General features: G+C 39.6%; 8 protein-coding genes across 8 annotated transcripts; 4 read left to right on the top strand and 4 right to left on the bottom strand.

The window, feature by feature from the left end:
• The first annotated feature begins 29 nt into the window (after positions 1-29).
• BATDEDRAFT_34728 (uncharacterized protein) lies at positions 30-3,519 on the top strand. The gene is made up of 10 exons (XM_006677928.1): positions 30-325; positions 672-754; positions 880-906; positions 980-1,177; positions 1,253-1,438; positions 1,564-1,805; positions 1,874-2,051; positions 2,131-2,344; positions 2,443-2,652; positions 2,769-3,519. Exons 1-10 carry the CDS (start codon positions 35-37, stop codon positions 3,006-3,008), a joined length of 1,869 nt encoding a protein of 622 aa, XP_006677991.1. The 5' UTR covers positions 30-34; the 3' UTR covers positions 3,009-3,519.
• Positions 3,482-5,940, bottom strand: BATDEDRAFT_19142 (uncharacterized protein; the record flags this gene model as incomplete). The annotated part of the gene is made up of 5 exons (XM_006677733.1): positions 5,374-5,940; positions 4,998-5,279; positions 4,281-4,859; positions 3,814-4,049; positions 3,482-3,709 (listed from the first exon to the last, which is right to left on the bottom strand). The coding sequence occupies exons 1-5, from the start codon at positions 5,879-5,881 to the stop codon at positions 3,482-3,484; spliced, it is 1,833 nt and encodes a 610-aa protein (XP_006677796.1). The 5' UTR covers positions 5,882-5,940.
• A 91-nt stretch (positions 5,941-6,031) lies between these two features.
• On the top strand, positions 6,032-7,790 carry BATDEDRAFT_23830 (uncharacterized protein; the record flags this gene model as incomplete). The annotated part of the gene is made up of 3 exons (XM_006677787.1): positions 6,032-6,715; positions 6,768-7,310; positions 7,398-7,790. The coding sequence occupies 3 exons, from the start codon at positions 6,032-6,034 to the stop codon at positions 7,788-7,790; spliced, it is 1,620 nt and encodes a 539-aa protein (XP_006677850.1).
• Positions 7,791-7,921: 131 nt separating this feature from the next.
• Positions 7,922-8,528, bottom strand: BATDEDRAFT_87362 (uncharacterized protein; the record flags this gene model as incomplete). Its single annotated transcript, XM_006678030.1, has 4 exons — positions 7,922-8,091; positions 8,177-8,247; positions 8,309-8,402; positions 8,484-8,528. The coding sequence occupies 4 exons, from the start codon at positions 8,526-8,528 to the stop codon at positions 8,065-8,067; spliced, it is 237 nt and encodes a 78-aa protein (XP_006678093.1). The 3' UTR covers positions 7,922-8,064.
• Positions 8,529-9,169: 641 nt separating this feature from the next.
• Positions 9,170-10,437, top strand: BATDEDRAFT_87361 (Ras family GTPase TEM1). Its single transcript, XM_006678134.1, has 5 exons — positions 9,170-9,293; positions 9,427-9,533; positions 9,717-9,788; positions 9,869-10,005; positions 10,129-10,437. The coding sequence occupies exons 1-5, from the start codon at positions 9,178-9,180 to the stop codon at positions 10,375-10,377; spliced, it is 681 nt and encodes a 226-aa protein (XP_006678197.1). The 5' UTR covers positions 9,170-9,177; the 3' UTR covers positions 10,378-10,437.
• Positions 10,438-10,742: 305 nt separating this feature from the next.
• BATDEDRAFT_87360 (uncharacterized protein) lies at positions 10,743-12,167 on the bottom strand (the record flags this gene model as incomplete). Its single annotated transcript, XM_006678029.1, has 1 exon — positions 10,743-12,167. One exon carries the CDS (start codon positions 12,165-12,167, stop codon positions 10,926-10,928), a length of 1,242 nt encoding a protein of 413 aa, XP_006678092.1. The 3' UTR covers positions 10,743-10,925.
• A 192-nt stretch (positions 12,168-12,359) lies between these two features.
• BATDEDRAFT_34726 (uncharacterized protein) lies at positions 12,360-13,745 on the bottom strand. Its single transcript, XM_006677927.1, has 3 exons — positions 13,720-13,745; positions 12,732-13,646; positions 12,360-12,671 (listed from the first exon to the last, which is right to left on the bottom strand). The coding sequence occupies exons 2-3, from the start codon at positions 13,559-13,561 to the stop codon at positions 12,503-12,505; spliced, it is 999 nt and encodes a 332-aa protein (XP_006677990.1). The 5' UTR covers positions 13,562-13,646; positions 13,720-13,745; the 3' UTR covers positions 12,360-12,502.
• Positions 13,746-13,874: 129 nt separating this feature from the next.
• BATDEDRAFT_34725 (uncharacterized protein) lies at positions 13,875-17,417 on the top strand. Its single transcript, XM_006677926.1, has 17 exons — positions 13,875-13,987; positions 14,196-14,283; positions 14,440-14,515; positions 14,612-14,716; positions 14,784-14,913; positions 14,997-15,052; positions 15,144-15,197; positions 15,266-15,346; positions 15,422-15,559; positions 15,631-15,812; positions 15,884-16,047; positions 16,125-16,159; positions 16,226-16,438; positions 16,498-16,714; positions 16,777-16,922; positions 16,995-17,093; positions 17,179-17,417. Exons 1-17 carry the CDS (start codon positions 13,882-13,884, stop codon positions 17,260-17,262), a joined length of 1,974 nt encoding a protein of 657 aa, XP_006677989.1. The 5' UTR covers positions 13,875-13,881; the 3' UTR covers positions 17,263-17,417.
• Positions 17,418-17,667: the final 250 nt, after the last annotated feature.

Raw genomic sequence — 17,667 nt, 5'->3', positions numbered from 1 at the left:
GGCGTTTCTTGCCATCAAATCAACTAAATCTGCAATGAGTGTATCTGCTGCTCGTGTGTTGACTGCTGCTATTTCATTACTGATTCCATTTTCATTCAACACTGTCAATGCATTTTACTTGCCTGGTGTCGCTCCTCACGAATACGCTGCTGGAGAGTCTGTTCCGCTTCTAGTCAACTCTCTTTCCGCCACTGATTCTCTCATTTCTTTCGACTATTACTTTCCTCAGTTACATTTATGTCGTCCTGTTTCAGAACCCATCGCTCAGAAAGAATCTCTTGGAAGCATCTTGTTTGGTGACCGTTTATACACTTCTCCTTTTCAGGTATGCTTTTCAATGAGTTGCATTTCATTCATTGTCTGGTTTCAGATATTGCAAGTGTATGGTATACGCACGTCGTATTCATCTGGGTCTTGCATGAACTCGCTTGAGTAGTTTTGGTTTGATACGCTTCTATTGGTTGATTTCAACTGCATAGTGCGTGTTCTGTTACTTTCAGACTCCAACTGGCTTCCTGTTACACTACATGACATGCAATATGCTCGACTTGCAATGCATGCGCTTGATGCATTTATAAACCTACTTTTTTATATTTAATATCCTTGATCGTTTCAATAGAATCTAGTTTAACCTCAATTTTATACAACTTGCCATTAATGGCTTGCTATAGATCAGCTCACTTCAAAATAATACATGCGTCAAACTCTGTGAAACAACCATTCCTGCTGCTGACACTGGCTTTGTTCGTCAAATGTACGTTGGAATGACTGTCGAGTTTAAATTTAGTCTTTGTCTTTGTTCAACGCTAATCGTGCTAATTTTTGGTTTGGGCTGTTTTTACATTTTGACTACACTGACCATTTCTTGATCCTGCATAGTGTTGAGGAAGAGTACACTGTGAATTGGTACGTAGCTTTCCTTTTTTTTGCGTTTTCAAGTTTAATGACTCAATTTTCATGGTCAATCTAATACATGTAGGATTGTGGACGGTCTTCCTGCTGCACAGCTCTACAAAGATTTATCTACAAACGAAAACTACTACAGTTCTGGTTTTGAGTTTGGAAGAGTCACTGATACTGACCAAACAGTCATCAACAACCATTACAATATCATCATTCACTACCATTTGAAGGAAGCAAAGGCTCGTGTTGTTGGTGTGCTAGTTCAACCCTCCAGGTGAGTTTGAGTATCAAATTCCATGAGAATATCGTGTCATTAACCTTTAAAAACTTTATTGGATTCATTATCCAGCGGAACAAAGGATGTCCAGGATTCTGGATGTAAATTTGGAGCTACCAGCAATTTTTTCCTTAAAGAAGGTGTAGATAATCCAATTCAGTACACTTACAGTACTTTTTGGGTGGAGGATTCCATATCGTGGGGTACTCGTTGGGACCATTATCTCCATGTGTTTGATCCTCAAATTCATTGGTTCAGGTATGCAATATTCCATCCATTGTGCTTCTAACCTATCATCGACGAACTTGGTATCTGTTTCATTTTAGTCGATCTGATTTTGTTGAAATAGTGAGTTTCTGACAACTATACGCAAATCATATTAGCATTATCAACTCGATTGTCATTGTTCTTATCCTTGGAAGTATGGTTGCCATGATCCTTCTTCGTACATTGCACAAGGATATTGCTCGATACAACGCTCTCGGTGATGAGGATGGAGCTCAGGAGGAGTTTGGGTGGAAAATGGTGCATGCAGATGTATTCAGACCTCCTGCGTTCCGTATGCTTCTCTCTATTTTTGTAGGAAATGGTGCTCAGCTGACGTACATGGCCTGCGTTACTTTAGGTACTAGTGCTGCTACAACGTGTCAAGTTTTTTATCTGAATTTATTTCTAACCCTATGATGTATCTAGTTTTTGCCGTTCTTGGATTTTTGTCTCCATCTAGCAGAGGCGCTCTTGGAACCATGGCACTTATTTTTTATATCCTATTTTCGGCTGTTGCTGGATACGTATCGGCTGTTTTGTACAAAACTTTGCAGGGAGAGCACTGGCGCAAGAATGTGGTGTTGACGGCTGTCCTTGTGCCCGGGTATGTAATACATCTTGGAGTTTATTGCATGTATTGATTCGTGTATACTAATCTGTGTGTTTTTTATTATATTGTTTAGAATCATCTTTGGTGTTCTTATTATTCTCAACTTCTTTTTGATTGCTCGCGCTTCGTCATCAGCAGTGCCATTTGGAACTTTGTTGGCGCTGGTGGCCATGTGGTTTTTGATTTCCATTCCATTGTGTATCGCTGGTGCATACTTTGGATTCCGTCACCCAGGATATGAAAATCCTTGCAAAACAAACCAGATTCCTCGCCAAATACCTCCACAAGTAAGCCCATTTTTTGATTGTAGATTTGGCTTTTAATGAAACTGTTTATTTCTGTCGTTTAATTGGCTAACTTTTTGTTCAACTGTACACCTATTTAGCCTGCATACCTCAACAAATATTACTCTGCCCTCATTGGAGGCATTCTTCCATTTGGTGCTATTTTCATTGAGCTATACTTTATCATGTCTTCCATTTGGTCCCACCGCATTTACTATATGTTTGGATTCCTGCTTTTTGTTTTTGTCATTCTTGTCATGACATGTTCGCTTGTTTCTATTTTGCTTTGCTACTTCCAACTCTGTGCAGAGGTTAGTGTCTAGCTTGGACGAATCCATTCTTTACATCAACTGCGTGGTTCAACATGCTGATTTTAAACTCGTTTGTGCCAACTACTAATGGTAATTTGCTACTTTTAAATATTTAGGACTACATGTGGTCGTGGCGTGCATTTATGACCTCTGGTACCAGCGGATTTTACATTTTCATTTATTCTATTATATATGCAGCTCGTGGACTCCACCTTGTGGATTTCTCATCGATGGCGATTTATTTAAGTTGGTCGTTGGTGATCTCCTTACTTTTTACTGTTTTCACAGGAACAGTTGGATATCTCTCAGCCTTTGCTTTTATCCGAAGGATCTATAGATCCATCAAAGTGGACTAAACCCAAAACGCTTCTTGTGTAGTGCATAATAAGCATATTTGTTTCGCGAAGAATGTCTAGTTACAATAACCCGCTTCGATCTTGTCAAATGTGTATGGCAACTCGTTTTTATCTACTGAGGGTAGATATCTTTTATAAACAAGCGTAAAAAATCAATACTGAAGTTTAAAATGAATTGATTTTCCGTCCTTTATCCTTTGTTTTCCCACTTTAATGGTTTCATGTGTTACCGTTTCCAAATGGTACTGAAGCATGTGCAACTCGATCATCTATTTTCAACATGCCATCTGACTCGAGTTAAAAGCACAGTTGTTTTTATATTAGCGATATGATTTGCAAACTATCAAACGCAGCTTGAAACATTCAAATATCATTTAGATACACCAACCCAATATAAAGGTGAAACAGAGAATTGGAAACATGAGGATGCAAACTAGAAACTGAATTTAAAATGATTGGATATGCATGCAAGACTAAATGGGAAGGCCATACGACCAAGGATTGCGAGTACCACGAATGTATTCGGAAAGTGATAGAATGGCTTTACCACATTGTTGAAGACTCCAGATACCTATACGCCGCAATCTCCGTGTGCGTTCTCGTTCATCCTGGACTAGATTAGATAGTGCGCGTCCAGTTTCTTCAGAAAGCACATCGACAAGACCTGCAGAGAAAATATCCCATGCACCATTGAAATTATTCTATATATAAATGATACACAGGTTAATGCAAAGGTCTACTACATTTGAATTGCATGTTTTTACATCAAGTCATCCGATTCTACCAACACAGCCATAGAACTTACAATGTCCATTTTTGCACTCGACGCTAGGGGCAAGGATGTGCGATTTGCATTCATATATGCAACAACAGGTCTGATCAAGGCGCTACTCATATAGGATAGATGTGGGTTTGAAAGAGGTACATATGCCTTTAGATCGTTTAACTTGACACGCCAATGTAAAATCACATTTGCATTTTCAGATTTAGGCATGGGTAATCCAAGATTCACCACACCATTGGTATAAATAGGCCTAGATTCTTTTTGTTCGGTTTGGGAATCATATGCTGATGGTTTTTGTGATGGTGTGGCATTTGAATACTGTGTATCGTAGTATCGGATGTCTTTATGATGATTGGATATGGTTTTGGGTACGTTACGAACCACAACGGTAGGGTTTAAATCGTGACTGACACCCGATACTAAATCATGATGTCTAGGTTGCAGTTTTTGATCTTTCCACTGGGAATGCTTATCAAGAATCTCCTGACGTTCAGGATGGGCTGCAATGACTTCTTCAATTTTGTCAATGGCAACCTCGCGAATTCCATCAAGTTCGTCAAACAGTTGATCAAACACGTCATCGTTGGTGGTGATTCTTGGAATGAGAACATGCAAGTCTAAATCAACGGTGCCTCGTGTGAGCCAGCTGATGGGACCTGTAGCACCAACTTTGAGGTGATCGATAGGCACAGAACTCATTTTCAAATGAGAAACTTTATCAAAATTTCCAGGTGTGTCTCGAAATACATCGAGAGATTGTGAGCGATGCACGCTAAATAAACAATTGTCGTACATTCCAACGACCGAATCGGCACACATCATGTCATAAAGCAGCCATTGTTTTCTAAATATAGGGAGCTCGGCATCGAAAATAGAGAATGAAAACGGTCTAAAGTCGGGATTGCAAATAGTGACTAGCAGATCCTCGACAATAAAAGAATCCATCTCAAAATCACCAAATTCTGGGACACGGCGAGAAGGTACCCAATTTGGATCAAACTCAATATGACGTCGATCTACCATGCCTCGAATGCCCTTCAACTTTGCTTCCTTGATGGGTCCTCGACCTGTAGATTGTATGAATATCAAGTGTTTATAAGAGATAAGTAAATGACTCTACTCGGTCTTTTTGAATACATGAAAGCTAGAATGAAAGTGATGATTCAAATGGTAAAGACAAAGATTTAACAATCCAAACGCATTACCATCAAGTAGACGCCAAAGTGATAAATTGACATCGATGCGATCTACAGTTAGATCCCAATATGTCCAGTTTAAATCGACTTCTCCAGGAAGCAAATCTCCTAAACCTTTTGCAGACTTTTCTTTGCGCTTTAGCTCAGTCCATGTGTCGCCGTTGCAAACAATAGTTACATCTTCAAGACTGATTGCACCATCACTCCATCGAGGAACAACAGCAGCACCAACCTTGACATCGAATCCAGTAGCTCGTGAGAGTAAATCACTGATAAATTCGGCGACTTTTTCTATATGGATCATGCAGTAGGTCAAGTACTTGTCAATAGATGCAGATTTGATTAAAATGGTTTGTAAAATACAGAATTTAAAACGTTTGCTCACCTTGGAAATTCAGACGGTTGACAATCATAATGACAACAGACACAAAGGCAGTTGTTCGAGCCAAGACAAAGAGAGTATTCCCAACAAAGATCCAAGAGAACAGTGCCACAAAGTCATCCATCTTCATAGGACGAACCTGGCCCATTAAAAACAGACGAATACGAAGCATGGTTCTGGCGCCTATTCCATCTACATTGTTGATCAATTCCTGACGAGCAAGACGAAATGCCTTGGCAGCATCGACCTGTGGTGGTATAAGAGTGGAAGCTGTTTTTGTAGAGCGAGATGGGGTTGTGTGGATGTAACGAGACAAGAGATGGCGACTAGTCCAAAGTCTACAAGTATTAAGACGCAGATTGAAAGTATAAAATGATTTGAGGTTCCGTAGAGTAAGCAAGGACGAATGAAGTGGTTTATAAGTAACGATCGAATATGACTGCAGTTTTGAAGGTGAGTTTCGGCGAGCACCACGAATAGAAGTGATGGCCAGATTCCAGCAACGATACATGAAGTGAATGTATGCTCGATAGAGATGTGTTGCTGATAATAGTAATAGCAATAACAAATGCCAGTTTGAAACAGTTTTTGATTTCTGGTGAAAGATTCTCGAATACAATTTATTAGAATTGATTTTTGAATATAAATCTTGTCTGAAATCATGTCGAGAATCTTGTCAGGAATCATCGTTGTTGCTTGTGCCTTGTCCATCTCAATCGTCAATTCTTCTACTCTTAAAATTCTTGCTCCTTATTACGGCTATTATTTAACAACTCAAAGTGTTCCTCTTGCAATCACCACATTGGGCTTGGCATGCATTTTACTCCATATACTGATACCATTGCGTCGTTTATCCACTACTGACTGCACCATCAATCTTATTGCTTTTGTTCCTGCCATCATCCTATTTATTCCTTTTTTTGCAAGAGTTACTGCCATTCAAACAAGCGATTTGGGTCCTCATTGGAGTTCTCTAATCTCTGCTATTCCGTGCATTCTTTCCAACATTCTTGTAATTCTATGGATTTTAAGTAGATTCGGTATCCTCATGTATACTGTGTTCATGGTTATTTCAATTGGTTTCAAGTCTTTGATCGCTGATTGGATTCTTCGTATTTTCCATTTAAATACATGTCACAGTCTATCCATTGCTGCCATGTCAGTATTCGTTATTTCCACTGCTGCGCTTACTGGATCAACCCAATCCGTGTCAGTCACTCATATCTGGAAAAAGGGAAAAGTTGCTTGGATTTTGATGTTAAGCTCGCTTGTCATGGGCTTGTATGTCAATCATTACTCCAATACAATTCAACAATGCGCTGATTCGAGACTACCCATCACATCAGTAAGTGCATGCTCAACTCGTCTATTTGTCTAATCGTCACTTATTCTAGTAGTCTTTTTTACCAGATTATCGCGTATTGGCACATCAGGAATCTAATACTGGATATATTGCCGTCGTGGAAGCCCCAACAGAATACGGTCCAATACGACTCTTGCGTTGCGATCATTCAATTCTTGGTGGAATATTTCTTGAACACAACAGCGATTCTATTTTTGGTTCATTTTACATGCTCGACTTTGTTCGCTTTATCAAGAGATCTAATGTAGACAACAACAGTGCTACCACTGCATTACAGTTAGGACTCGGTATTGGTGTAACAGTATCCACTCTTTTGCGTGCTGGAATTGCTGTAGATATTGTCGAGTTGGATCCTGTAGTGTACGATTATGCCAAATCGTATTTCAATCTCTCTACATCTTGCTTGGCACATATTGGTGACGGTCGTCACTTTATTGATCACGTTGCTACTCCTGCATCATACGACTATGTATTGCATGATGTGTTTACTGGCGGTGTCGTTCCTGGTAATTTATTCACCATCGAAGCCGTCACTGCCATCAAGCGTATTCTCAAACCCAATGGAATCATGGCTTTGGTAGGTCGTGCTGTTGCATCGTGCACTACTTGTTTCTCCTTGTTTCGTGTATTGATAACATAGAGTTCATGTATACACTAAACATAGAATTATGTCGGAAGTATTCAAGGAAATGCTACACAAGCAGTCCTTGCAACATTGCTCGCTGTATTTCCTCATATTCAAGGTTATGTTGAAAGTCGCGAAGCTATGGAGGTGTCGGATGCCATGTACAATATGGTGTTGTTTGCATCTCAAACTCCGATTGAATTCAGCGAAGCAACTGCACAAGATATGCAGGTAGGTGGCATTTATGCTCAGATGCTCGCCAGGTTTAAGCAGTTGAGACTTCCAGATACCATGGTCAACAAAAAGGATGATCTCAAGGCAATCACCGATCGATATAATCCACTTGCTACACTTCAAGCAGATTCTGCTCTTCAACACTGGAAAGTAATGCGTCAATTGTTTTCCGTAAAGTTTTGGGCAACAATGTTTTAAATAAAGTACGACTCGGTACATCTTTGTATCAAGTAACCCAGTCCAGCATCTTGGTATCAACACTACTCAATTCTACATCAGTGTATGCTAGGATCAAATTAAATACTTTACATCAAAAAGAGACTAAAAGTACGTCAAAAATATCTGTTTCATTTGAGAACCGTAGAAGTAAAATAGGACCAAACAAGGTAGACGTAGGAGCAACGCAAATCCAGTCCAGCAATCCAGACATTCAGAGCAGTTTCAACAACGGACGACATGTGAAGCGATTGGCTTATTTCTGGTTGGGCGATGGGTTCATCTACATACACGATAATAATGAATATCACAAACCAACCAAATTATAGGTTTACAAAACTCAAAGTCCAACATAGATCCACTCTTACCTTGCGCTTGCCGAAAGAAGCAACGGCATTGACGAAACGACGATTGTACTGGAGACGCTTCTTTGCGCGGCCTAAACAATCACAAGTCAGAATACTGAATCAAAAGTCATCATTACTCTAGTGACAACTTACCAGTAACCTTCTTCTTTTTGCCTTCTGCTTTCTCAACCTTGGGAGTCTGACCCTTGACCTTACCGGCACGTGCGAGAGAACCGTGAACTTTACCCTATTGATAATGGATAGTTGAGAAAAACGGCTGTTAGAACCCTGCTACAGAGCTGACAATCAAGCAGCACATCCAGCCAACTTGCTGATAGCACCACTTGAAATCCAGACTGATCTCATCAGTCATGTCAAGTTGCATTCCATTCCAAGTCTTGACATCAGATCATGACATTTGGGTTGATTGATGGCACTCGGATAGATTTTATGGTTGTTCTAGTAATACATGACTAGACTTGGAATGGATAGACTGGTGAGACAAGACTGGATTGTGGCAGAGTCAAACTGGATGTTCTGATGAGTGATGCATGCATGAGTAGATGGATGGATGGCATGCTACAGGCAATGGAAACAAACCATATTGTATGTGCTGGAAAGCCAAAGTCGCTGATGGTTTCGCACTACTCAAAGACCGTTCAACCATGTTACACGTGATACTAAATATTGTCACGTGATATGTATACACTTTTGTATTACCTACACACTGCATCAACCCGTTCAATAAGCTTTCATACTCATGCACGCACTACGCACTTGTAATGTCCAGTCTATTCAACACAGTTTTGCATAGTTTGAGTATTGATGACACCTCAACGTTATTATAAATTATAGAACCATCATTGATGCAGCCTATCAAAACAACTTGGTGCTGGATCTTGGTGTCAGATTTAGCTAACCCAAACCATTGTGTTTTCCTGAGGGTATGTCAATTGAGTGTCCGCTTTTTAAAACTAAATTGGGCTTTGGCTTGTCAAAGCAAACACCATCTTACAAGAACCATGAATGGAACCCCAGAAACATCATCTAGTCAGACACATAATGAACAACAGTCACAACAACAACAATATCAGCAGCAAATCCCAGGTAATCTGACTATAGCTCCACGGAAAAACAAGTGAGTTGGCTGTATTGGTTCGCGTCCTTGATAAAGCCTTGAATCAGAAACAGTCTAGAGTTGAAGCTAATGAATGCAATACCCCTGGCTTATTTACTACTTTACATTCGGCCTTGGTCGTATATTAAAACAGTGTTGTTATTAAAGTTGGAATGATGGGCGACAGTCAGATTGGAAAAACAAGCCTTATGGTCAAATATGTCGAAGGTTCCTTTGACGAGGATTATATTCAAACCCTAGGTACAAGTTGTTTCCTGTACATCTTATTGTTTTTATTGAGTACTTTATCACTGCAAAAGACAGTTGAAATATGGATTTGACTGTCTATAATGATTAATCAGCCACATATGTGGATCTGGGACTTGACTTGAATCTGGCATTGTAAGATACTATATCTAGATACCTTTTCTAACAATAATGTAGGAGTAAATTTCATGGAAAAGACCATTGCTATTCGAAGCACTGAAATTACGTTTAGTATCTGGGATCTAGGAGGTGTGGCTTTGTATGATTTACCCATTTCATTAGGTTGCCAAGTTTCTATCAATACTAACCGTAATGTCTGGTGGGTATAGGTCAACGGGAATTTATCAATATGCTGCCATTAGTCTGTAATGATGCAATAGCAATATTGTTTATGTTTGATCTGTCTCGCAAGTCGACACTAAACAGTGTCAAGGAGTGGTATCGCCAAGCAAGAGGATTCAACAAGGTAGTTGGCATCACATGATGTATTGTATCTGCTCGCTATTTGACCCAACAAGACTCGTATCATCTAATATTACATGTTTGATTTATATGCGATACGCTACAATCGTACATTTTAATTGTCCAGACGGCAATCCCATTTTTGATTGGAACAAAATACGACTATTTTGCAGCGTCTCCATATGAGGAACAGGAAGAAATCACCAAGCAAGCAAGAAGGTTTGCCAAGGCCATGCGTGCTCCGCTTATTTTCTGCTCAACTTCCCATTCGATCAATGTCCAAAAGATATTCAAGATTGTTGTTAGCAAAGCATTTGATTTGCGGTGCACCATTCCTCGTATTGAAGAGACTGGCGCACCTATCTTGGAGTACTAAATAAGAAATCAATAGTGCCAATATCTTGCTTTAAATGAACTTTAAACAAAACTATATACTCGACTTTATTATAAACACTTGCTATGTTTGCAAATATAGATCTACATACTATTACGTGACATTTGATAGGAATGACAATGTGTAATAAACACCCAGCCTCATGACATGACTGGAGTCAATTTACTGGACATGCTATTTTGTAAGCTTTTTAGTTGATTGGTTTTTTTGGTAATTGACATGGAGACAACAGTCGCACTCCGAAACGTGCAATATTTGCTAAACTACAACGCAAGTGCATCTGTGAGGGATCAATCTGATGATTGTACAATGCATTATACCAAATGAAGAGAAAGCAACAACTATAGTTTAATTGTATGCATCATATGATGGACGTTGTGTTTATTGAAGAATCGAAAATATTGTTTCCAGCAAGAAAGCGCAGCGAATACTTGGCTATTATCTAGTTCAAATCCAACTAGACAGTCTGCAAGATAAATACAAAAGGTTCATTTTCTTTGATCTTTTCTCCGTTATCATGCTTTTTGTCGCTAGCTGTAAGCAGAAGCGACCTTGTCAAAAATCTCTCTAAGTTGCTGAGACTCTAAAGTCTCGGGAGTGATTGAATTTATATATGCAGACACTTGTGTAAAGGTTTCATGAACAGGCAACCAGTATTCAGATCCAAACAGATCGCTCTTTTGTCCACATTGAGCAACATCTGCTTTGGACAATGGTGTTTTTTCCAATTGTTCCAATACAGCAGTCATGCCCGCTGCATCTTGCAGACTCAAATATGCACGAATTTTAAAAATGTCAGCCAGCGATTTGTTAATACGTTGATGTGAGTGCAGGATCGACAAGGCAGCTTGAGCATTTCCTTGCTGAATGTTGGCATGAACGAGTGAAAAAACAGCCGACTCATCAGGTACCCAGCCAAGTGAAATCACATCTCCAAAAGTAAGAGTAGATCGACGAAGACCCTCGGCAGTATTTCCATAAGCACCTGCCGTGATTAAAATAGAATGGTGTTCCAAAGTGGGATGCATTTCGTGATAGAGCACTACAGCAAACGACTTGTAAAGCGAGTCGAGCTGATCAAGATGTGTTTGTTCATTCTCTAGAGCTGTCGGTGCAAGGGAAGCAGTTCGGAAATTATTCATTAGCTTGATCATGTCTTGTTCAGATGGACCAAGTCGGTATATACGACGATCGCAAAGCATTCGAAGAAGTGTGTTGTTTGCTCCTGCTAAATCCATAGCACGAATAATATCACCACCGTCAGAAAGAGATATAGCATGACGAGCAAGTCTCCATGTGCGCATAGATGTTGCAAAAATATCAGCATCTTGCTGGGTTTGAACGCATTTAGCAAGAGCGACAAGACCTTCGGTAAGATGATCATTGTGATGCATGCGTTCAGCTAGATTGTGATGCTCACTGTGAAATTCAACAGAAACTCCAGGAGGTGGAGGTGGAAGATCGCTTATAGATTCCTCGACAGTATCAACAAAGTCAAATTGCTCAGACATGAGTGTTTGTCCTCTAGCCGACGAGTTACGCTGAGATGTTCCGGTTTGACTGGACATTTTTCGATGAACCATTTTGGTTGGTGCAAAGATCAAGCGAGGAACAGAAGAAAATGACCAATGATGGATTGAATGCAGTGATGATGCACAGTTAACCCGGCAAAGCTGCAAAGCGGATATATAGCTGAGCTGGCTGGATTTACCAATACTAATGGCAGCATTGTTGGTTCTAATAGCTCTCCATGAGTTTAAGATCCCAATCATAACACCGAGGGATTTGGAGTTGCTGCTGACTGGAAATGTTGAAAAATGGGTTTCGAATAAAGACCATAAAGCACGTGTTTTGTTTTCTGACTATTGAGAGCATTTATCTAATCTGATTTACCAGTTATGATTGTATGCAACTATCCAATTTTATATATTAAACGAGATTGGAAAATAAACCAAATATGTTTTGTAGAAATTAGTTGATATTTGCACATTCCATCATGTTTGAAGTGTCAGTGTGCCAGGTAATCAAGACACCAAGCAGATTAGATGTGCATCTATTGGATGATTGGCCGCAATAGGTACCAAAATAAAACTAGACTCTAGTGCAATCATATTTTCTTTGCGCTGGCTGCTGAATCCATTAGTTGGTCATCCTTTTGTACAATGGATATTCCCATAACAATTGCCGACATGCAGATTCCAAACGATACTATAAACAAAAAGGTTTGCAATCCAGATTCGGTTTCTCCAAACAGCAACACGCTTGACAACACAACACTGAATATGCATGTTAGTGAGCATAGTTTTAGTTGGATTCATGGAAAATTATCTACTCACCAGCCATTGAAGCCAGCATACAGCATTGGCTGGAAACGCGAAACTGGAAATCGTCCCAGAGCTTGCTGTTTAAAAAACTCTTGTCCTCCAATTGACATGACAATGATCAGGGTAAGAGCCAAGTAAGCGGTTGCTATGACTAAAGAGTTTGATTTCAAAGTTTTTTCAAAGTCTTTTTGTTCCAGTAGACCAACCAAGGGTATTTTTTCTGAGCCAAGCAATGGTGTGTGCGGTAATGTCGTATCAAAATCCATTGTACTTGTATTGGATAGCCACATGGTTTCATTAGCTTTGGATACAAATGTTTTGGTTGGTGGCAAACGCATCAACAGTGATAGGATTTTTGCAGAAGTGATTGTAAGAGTGCCAAATAGCGAGCACACGGCAACATACAGAGTAATCTTGTGCACTTGATTTACAAAGATCTGGTAGATGAGCAGCACTATTGCGATAAAGAGGAATGTGAAGCTATTTACCATCCCTGGTCGAGCACACGAGCTAAGAATCTCCGAGATGGAGCTTCCTAGCGACGATTCACCTTTTGGTGCTACAATTAAAATACCAAAGACTCCGGCAAGAACAAACATGTATCCCCTGCGCTGTCGGTTTGTAATATGCTCTTCAAGAAAATACTGAGCCAAAAACACGTTTGTGAGAACAGATACAATCCCAAGTGGGGTGACTACCGCTGCAGATGCCAATGACAAAGCAGCCCAATTGCCTAGCTCACCAAAATAGGATAAAGAAATTCCAATAAGCCATAATCTGTCAGAAAAGCGTTCGAATCCGGTTGTTCCTGCATAGATAGGATTTCCATGTCTTTTCTGCATAGTGGCTGTTTGTGTTGGAAGGTGCTGCTGAGCAATCCGATTCAAGGCATACTTTTGGAGAGTCTGGCCAGAGCCTATACAAACACTAAGGATCGTCAGAGTCAGTACCAAGTTCAATGGGTGAACATAATGCATTCAACGACGCGGCATGCAAGTACCTTCCAACAACGGCGGCAGCCAAACCTCCCAAAAACATTGAAGCAAGCAAACCACACAAAAGCCGGCTGCACTGAGCCAGCAAAGATCGTTCACGCTCACCAAGTTGGCAGTCTTGTTGGATTGTACACGCTCATCTTCATGGCACTCTAAACAACTTGTTCATGAGTGGGGTTCCTAGTAGTGCCGGGAATGTTTTTGCTGGACTAAACAACCTGATATACGAGGTTGGTTTGGACCAGCCTGGCACTTTGTTGGAGGAAATGATAGGTTTGTCTGCTTGAAATCATATTAAACATTACTCGACTGCTTGCTCGATTTATAAACAAGGGTTAGATTTTATAGCAAATCCAGTCTGTACTGGCTTTAGCCTGCTATAATAACACTATACCGCTTGTATTCTACTGAGCCAATGCCATTGATGATTGTCTTGAGTATTTAAAATATCCGTTTTTGATCCTTGTTTTGGTGCAAACAGCTCAAGCTTGCGACCCTTCTTTTGGCCAGCCAAACCTTTCTTTGAACTTGGAGATATGCGATATGGTAAACAAGACTCAAAAGACTTAGTAAGGACATACATTTTACCTTTCACTTGGATCATGATGCCATTGAATATGTCAGATTTCAATAAATTATGGCTGCTGTTAAATCTGCACTTTTATTACAGATTTGCAATGGTCCTCTTGATTTTAAAGACATGGCTAACTTTTTATAAACTCTAGTCCTCGCGACTGTGCGTTTGCGATCCTAAAGCATGTCAATCGCGGTAATAACACGGCTGCATATCTTTCCCTTATGGTATGTCGGGCATTGCAAACGAATATCGATACTAAATAGACCATAGGACTGGTTTTAACATTTTCCGTACTGTCTGGATTCAAATGTTTATTCTAGCTTTTGGACAGCTGTGTTAAAAATTGCGGCTATCCTTTTCATCTTGTCATTGGATCCAAGGAGTTTCTCAATGAACTTGTTCGACGGTTTCCAGAAAAACCTACAGTGAGCTAATATGCTTCAACACTATCTTTGAAGCCTCGTGTGCTCACTAAAACGTTTGAAATTCTAGAATATCACAGCTACTCAGCATCGAATCTTGGAGCTTATGCAGTTGTGGAACGCTACATTGTGTGTAAACTCACGCTATAAAGAAGACTTTAAGCATATTAATGACATGTATCGTCTTCTTATGTACAAAGGTAATGGAGTGGATTTTGTCAGACTTGATGTTATTTTGACATGTCTAGTTTAGCTCATTTTGATGGTCGGGTTTATGGACTAGGCTACCGATTTCCTGAACTCCGTGAGGATGCCGTCAAGTCATTTAATGGTAACAATGTAGGGGTTTTTGAAACAGATTTTCGTATACGACTTTGGATCAAAACTTTGGAAGCGACTGATGGGGTTTTCTGGTTTATCTTTTAATTAGAATCTCAAAACTGAGGATGAGCTTGAAGAGGAGGACCGCAAAGCACATGGCGTGGTACTGTATTTTTACTTGAGGGTCGAATCTAAATGGATCGACACCATGTTTACCTTTTTATATTGTAGAAACTGGAGGAATTGATTAGAAAGGGAACTCCTGCAGCACTAGCTCAGGCAAATGAATTGATGAAAGTCATGACAGGATATGTATGGGTTGACTGGTACAACTGATAAGCTTGTCGCTAGATAGAATGAATTTAATCAATGTTTTGTGCTAATTAGGATGTCAGTAAAAAGCCAGACTATAAAAAGGAAGTGAATCAGGAAATTGAGCGCATTGAGTCTAGAATCATTCTTTTGAATGACATGCTAAATCAGCGTCGTCCTGGAGAATCGTTAGCTGCTGACTCGACCATTGAGGTTTGTTATATATTTAAATATATAGAATTAAGATCTTGCCGACAAATTGTATTGATGAATTTTGAATACAGGAGCTTTACGGAACAGCCAAATCTGCTCAAACCAAGCTACAATCTTTTATTGAATTAAACGACGACGAAGATCGACTTGCTAGACTGTTGGAGCTAAACGATCTGATCAATATTGTTCTTCAAAAATATTCTGATGTCAAAAGTGGAAAGGCGATTCGGCATAATGATTTTGATCGAAAGCAGTATGTCTTGTCTGCATTTGAAATATGTATTTGGTTGTATCAGTATAACTTATTGCCTTGTATTCATCTAGAGCGGCATCTGAAAAATCAAGCAACGCACCTGATTCTGTCGGTCCTATTAATCTGATTGACTTTGATGATCTCAGTTTCCCTGCAGCACCAGCTTCCAATTTTATGGCAGTACCTCAAACAATGAGCAACCTCACTAATTCAAAGCAATCGTCTATTAGTCCTGGTGTGTGATATTTACTTGATTTTATCATGCCTTTTCATGTATAATGCTTAGATGACTAACTGTTTTCATTTCATTAGGAATCATGGATGGTATTTCTGATCTTCAAATAGGAGTAAGTGTCGATGTATGCTTTTTTTGAAAACAAGTATGTTTAATGCATTCAATAATTGAAATCTAGGCGCTCCCAACTTTTGCTTCAATGTCAGCCGAAGTTCCATTTCAACAATCCCGATCGCTTGGAAATCCGCCATTTTTTCCTCCCTCAAAGTATGATGGTGGAGCTACTTTATTGCAGATACAACAGGGAGGGGCTGCTGCTTCTAAATCCCTCCAAGACACGACAAACAGTCTGGATCCTTTTTCGATATTTGGCAATACAGATGCCATGAATGTGAGTGCATAACCTGTATCTTGGTTTTTATCGGTTATTAACGGTATTTTGGGTTTTAGAAACCGCTTTTAGGAGCACCCATGTCTGCAGGTGGCATCTCTACTACGCAGCCTGCACAACTTGGATATCAGGGCACTTTCTCTAGTTTTCAGTCAAAAAATACAGATCTTCTTTCCATGCCTACAGATTTTTCAATGGGCCTTGGATCTCAGATGGGACAGAGGTCTAATACGACATCAACTCAAAATGCGACTTTTGCCAGTCCTACAAAAGAAGGTATCAATGACAGCTCTTGAATTGCTTTAAATACTAGATCAAAGCTCATGTTTTGCATTTAGTGATGATGTATGATAAAAATGGATTGCAAATCAAACTGCTTATTTGCTCATCACATGGACCACGCACTGTGGATGCCAAAGCTGTATTTATCAATGTCACTCCCGTTTTGTTTACTGGTCTTAGTCTTCAAATTGCAGTTCCAAAGGCAAGTGATTTAATTTTGATAAACCGCAACCTTTTAAAGATTTCAACGATTAACCTTTACATAAACCTTTAGTCCATGACATTGACTATGGATAAACCGACTGGGACAACATTGGCTCCACTCAATCAAGCTCAAATTACCCAACCCTTTTCTATATCAAATCCAACAATGGTAAAGCAACAGTCAATCTCTGTATATTTTTTAGGTATGAAGCAAGGTTTAATTTTTTATCAATTGGTTTTATTGTCATGTTTAGGAATCGGTTCGCCTGAGATTCAAGATACAATACTCTATCAACGGTGCTACCGTTAATGAAATGGGCGAGTATGCTCTTCAATGAGTGCAAATTCAAATAACAATAATAAGCGATGTGGAGTTTTCCTCATTTATCCTATCAACATTAGCTTGAGTTTTACTAGAGATACGTATGTTCTGGTATGGAAGTGAGATTAGGTTAATATCGCAGCAACGCAACAGCGTCAATACATGCTATTCAAACAAAAACAGCCAGGTCTTAGTTTTTCACTTCAGATTTTGTATACCTTCATTATTAATTTTTTGATTTTACTCGACTGAATGGACTTGACTAGTTCTTGCACAGTCGCATCAGAGATGGGATTTCCAGAAACATTTAGTTCGATTATATTATCTATAGACATTGTGTGATTATTTTATCGTGAGATTGAAGCGCAGCAGCATACATTCATCAAGCCCAGTAATACATATACTTGCGATTTGTTTCGAG

This window comes from Batrachochytrium dendrobatidis (genome assembly GCF_000203795.2).
Source record: "Batrachochytrium dendrobatidis JAM81 unplaced genomic scaffold BATDEscaffold_4, whole genome shotgun sequence".
NCBI classification, from domain to species: Eukaryota; Fungi; Chytridiomycota; class Chytridiomycetes; order Rhizophydiales; genus Batrachochytrium; species Batrachochytrium dendrobatidis.
This window is presented reverse-complemented; position numbering and strand designations above follow the sequence as displayed.

Bases quoted from the DNA above. Each gene is read 5' to 3' on its own strand.
- BATDEDRAFT_34728 (XM_006677928.1), top strand. From the start codon at position 35: ATGAGTGTATCTGCTGCTCGTGTGTTGACTGCTGCTATTTCATTACTG. The intron at 1,178-1,252 runs GTGAGTTTGAGT...TTCATTATCCAG, and splicing joins GTGCTAGTTCAACCCTCCAG to CGGAACAAAGGATGTCCAGG. The intron at 1,439-1,563 runs GTATGCAATATT...AAATCATATTAG, and splicing joins CCTCAAATTCATTGGTTCAG to CATTATCAACTCGATTGTCA.
- BATDEDRAFT_87361 (XM_006678134.1), top strand. From the start codon at position 9,178: ATGAATGGAACCCCAGAAACATCATCTAGTCAGACACATAATGAACAA. The intron at 9,294-9,426 runs GTGAGTTGGCTG...ATATTAAAACAG, and splicing joins ATAGCTCCACGGAAAAACAA to TGTTGTTATTAAAGTTGGAA. The intron at 9,534-9,716 runs GTACAAGTTGTT...ACAATAATGTAG, and splicing joins GGATTATATTCAAACCCTAG to GAGTAAATTTCATGGAAAAG.
- BATDEDRAFT_34726 (XM_006677927.1), bottom strand. From the start codon at position 13,561: ATGCAGAAAAGACATGGAAATCCTATCTATGCAGGAACAACCGGATTC. The intron at 12,672-12,731 runs GTGAGTAGATAA...ATGCATATTCAG, and splicing joins TATGCTGGCTTCAATGGCTG to TGTTGTGTTGTCAAGCGTGT.
- BATDEDRAFT_34725 (XM_006677926.1), top strand. From the start codon at position 13,882: ATGAGTGGGGTTCCTAGTAGTGCCGGGAATGTTTTTGCTGGACTAAAC. The intron at 15,053-15,143 runs GTAGGGGTTTTT...TCTTTTAATTAG, and splicing joins AGTCATTTAATGGTAACAAT to AATCTCAAAACTGAGGATGA. The intron at 16,923-16,994 runs GCAAGTGATTTA...ATAAACCTTTAG, and splicing joins TTCAAATTGCAGTTCCAAAG to TCCATGACATTGACTATGGA.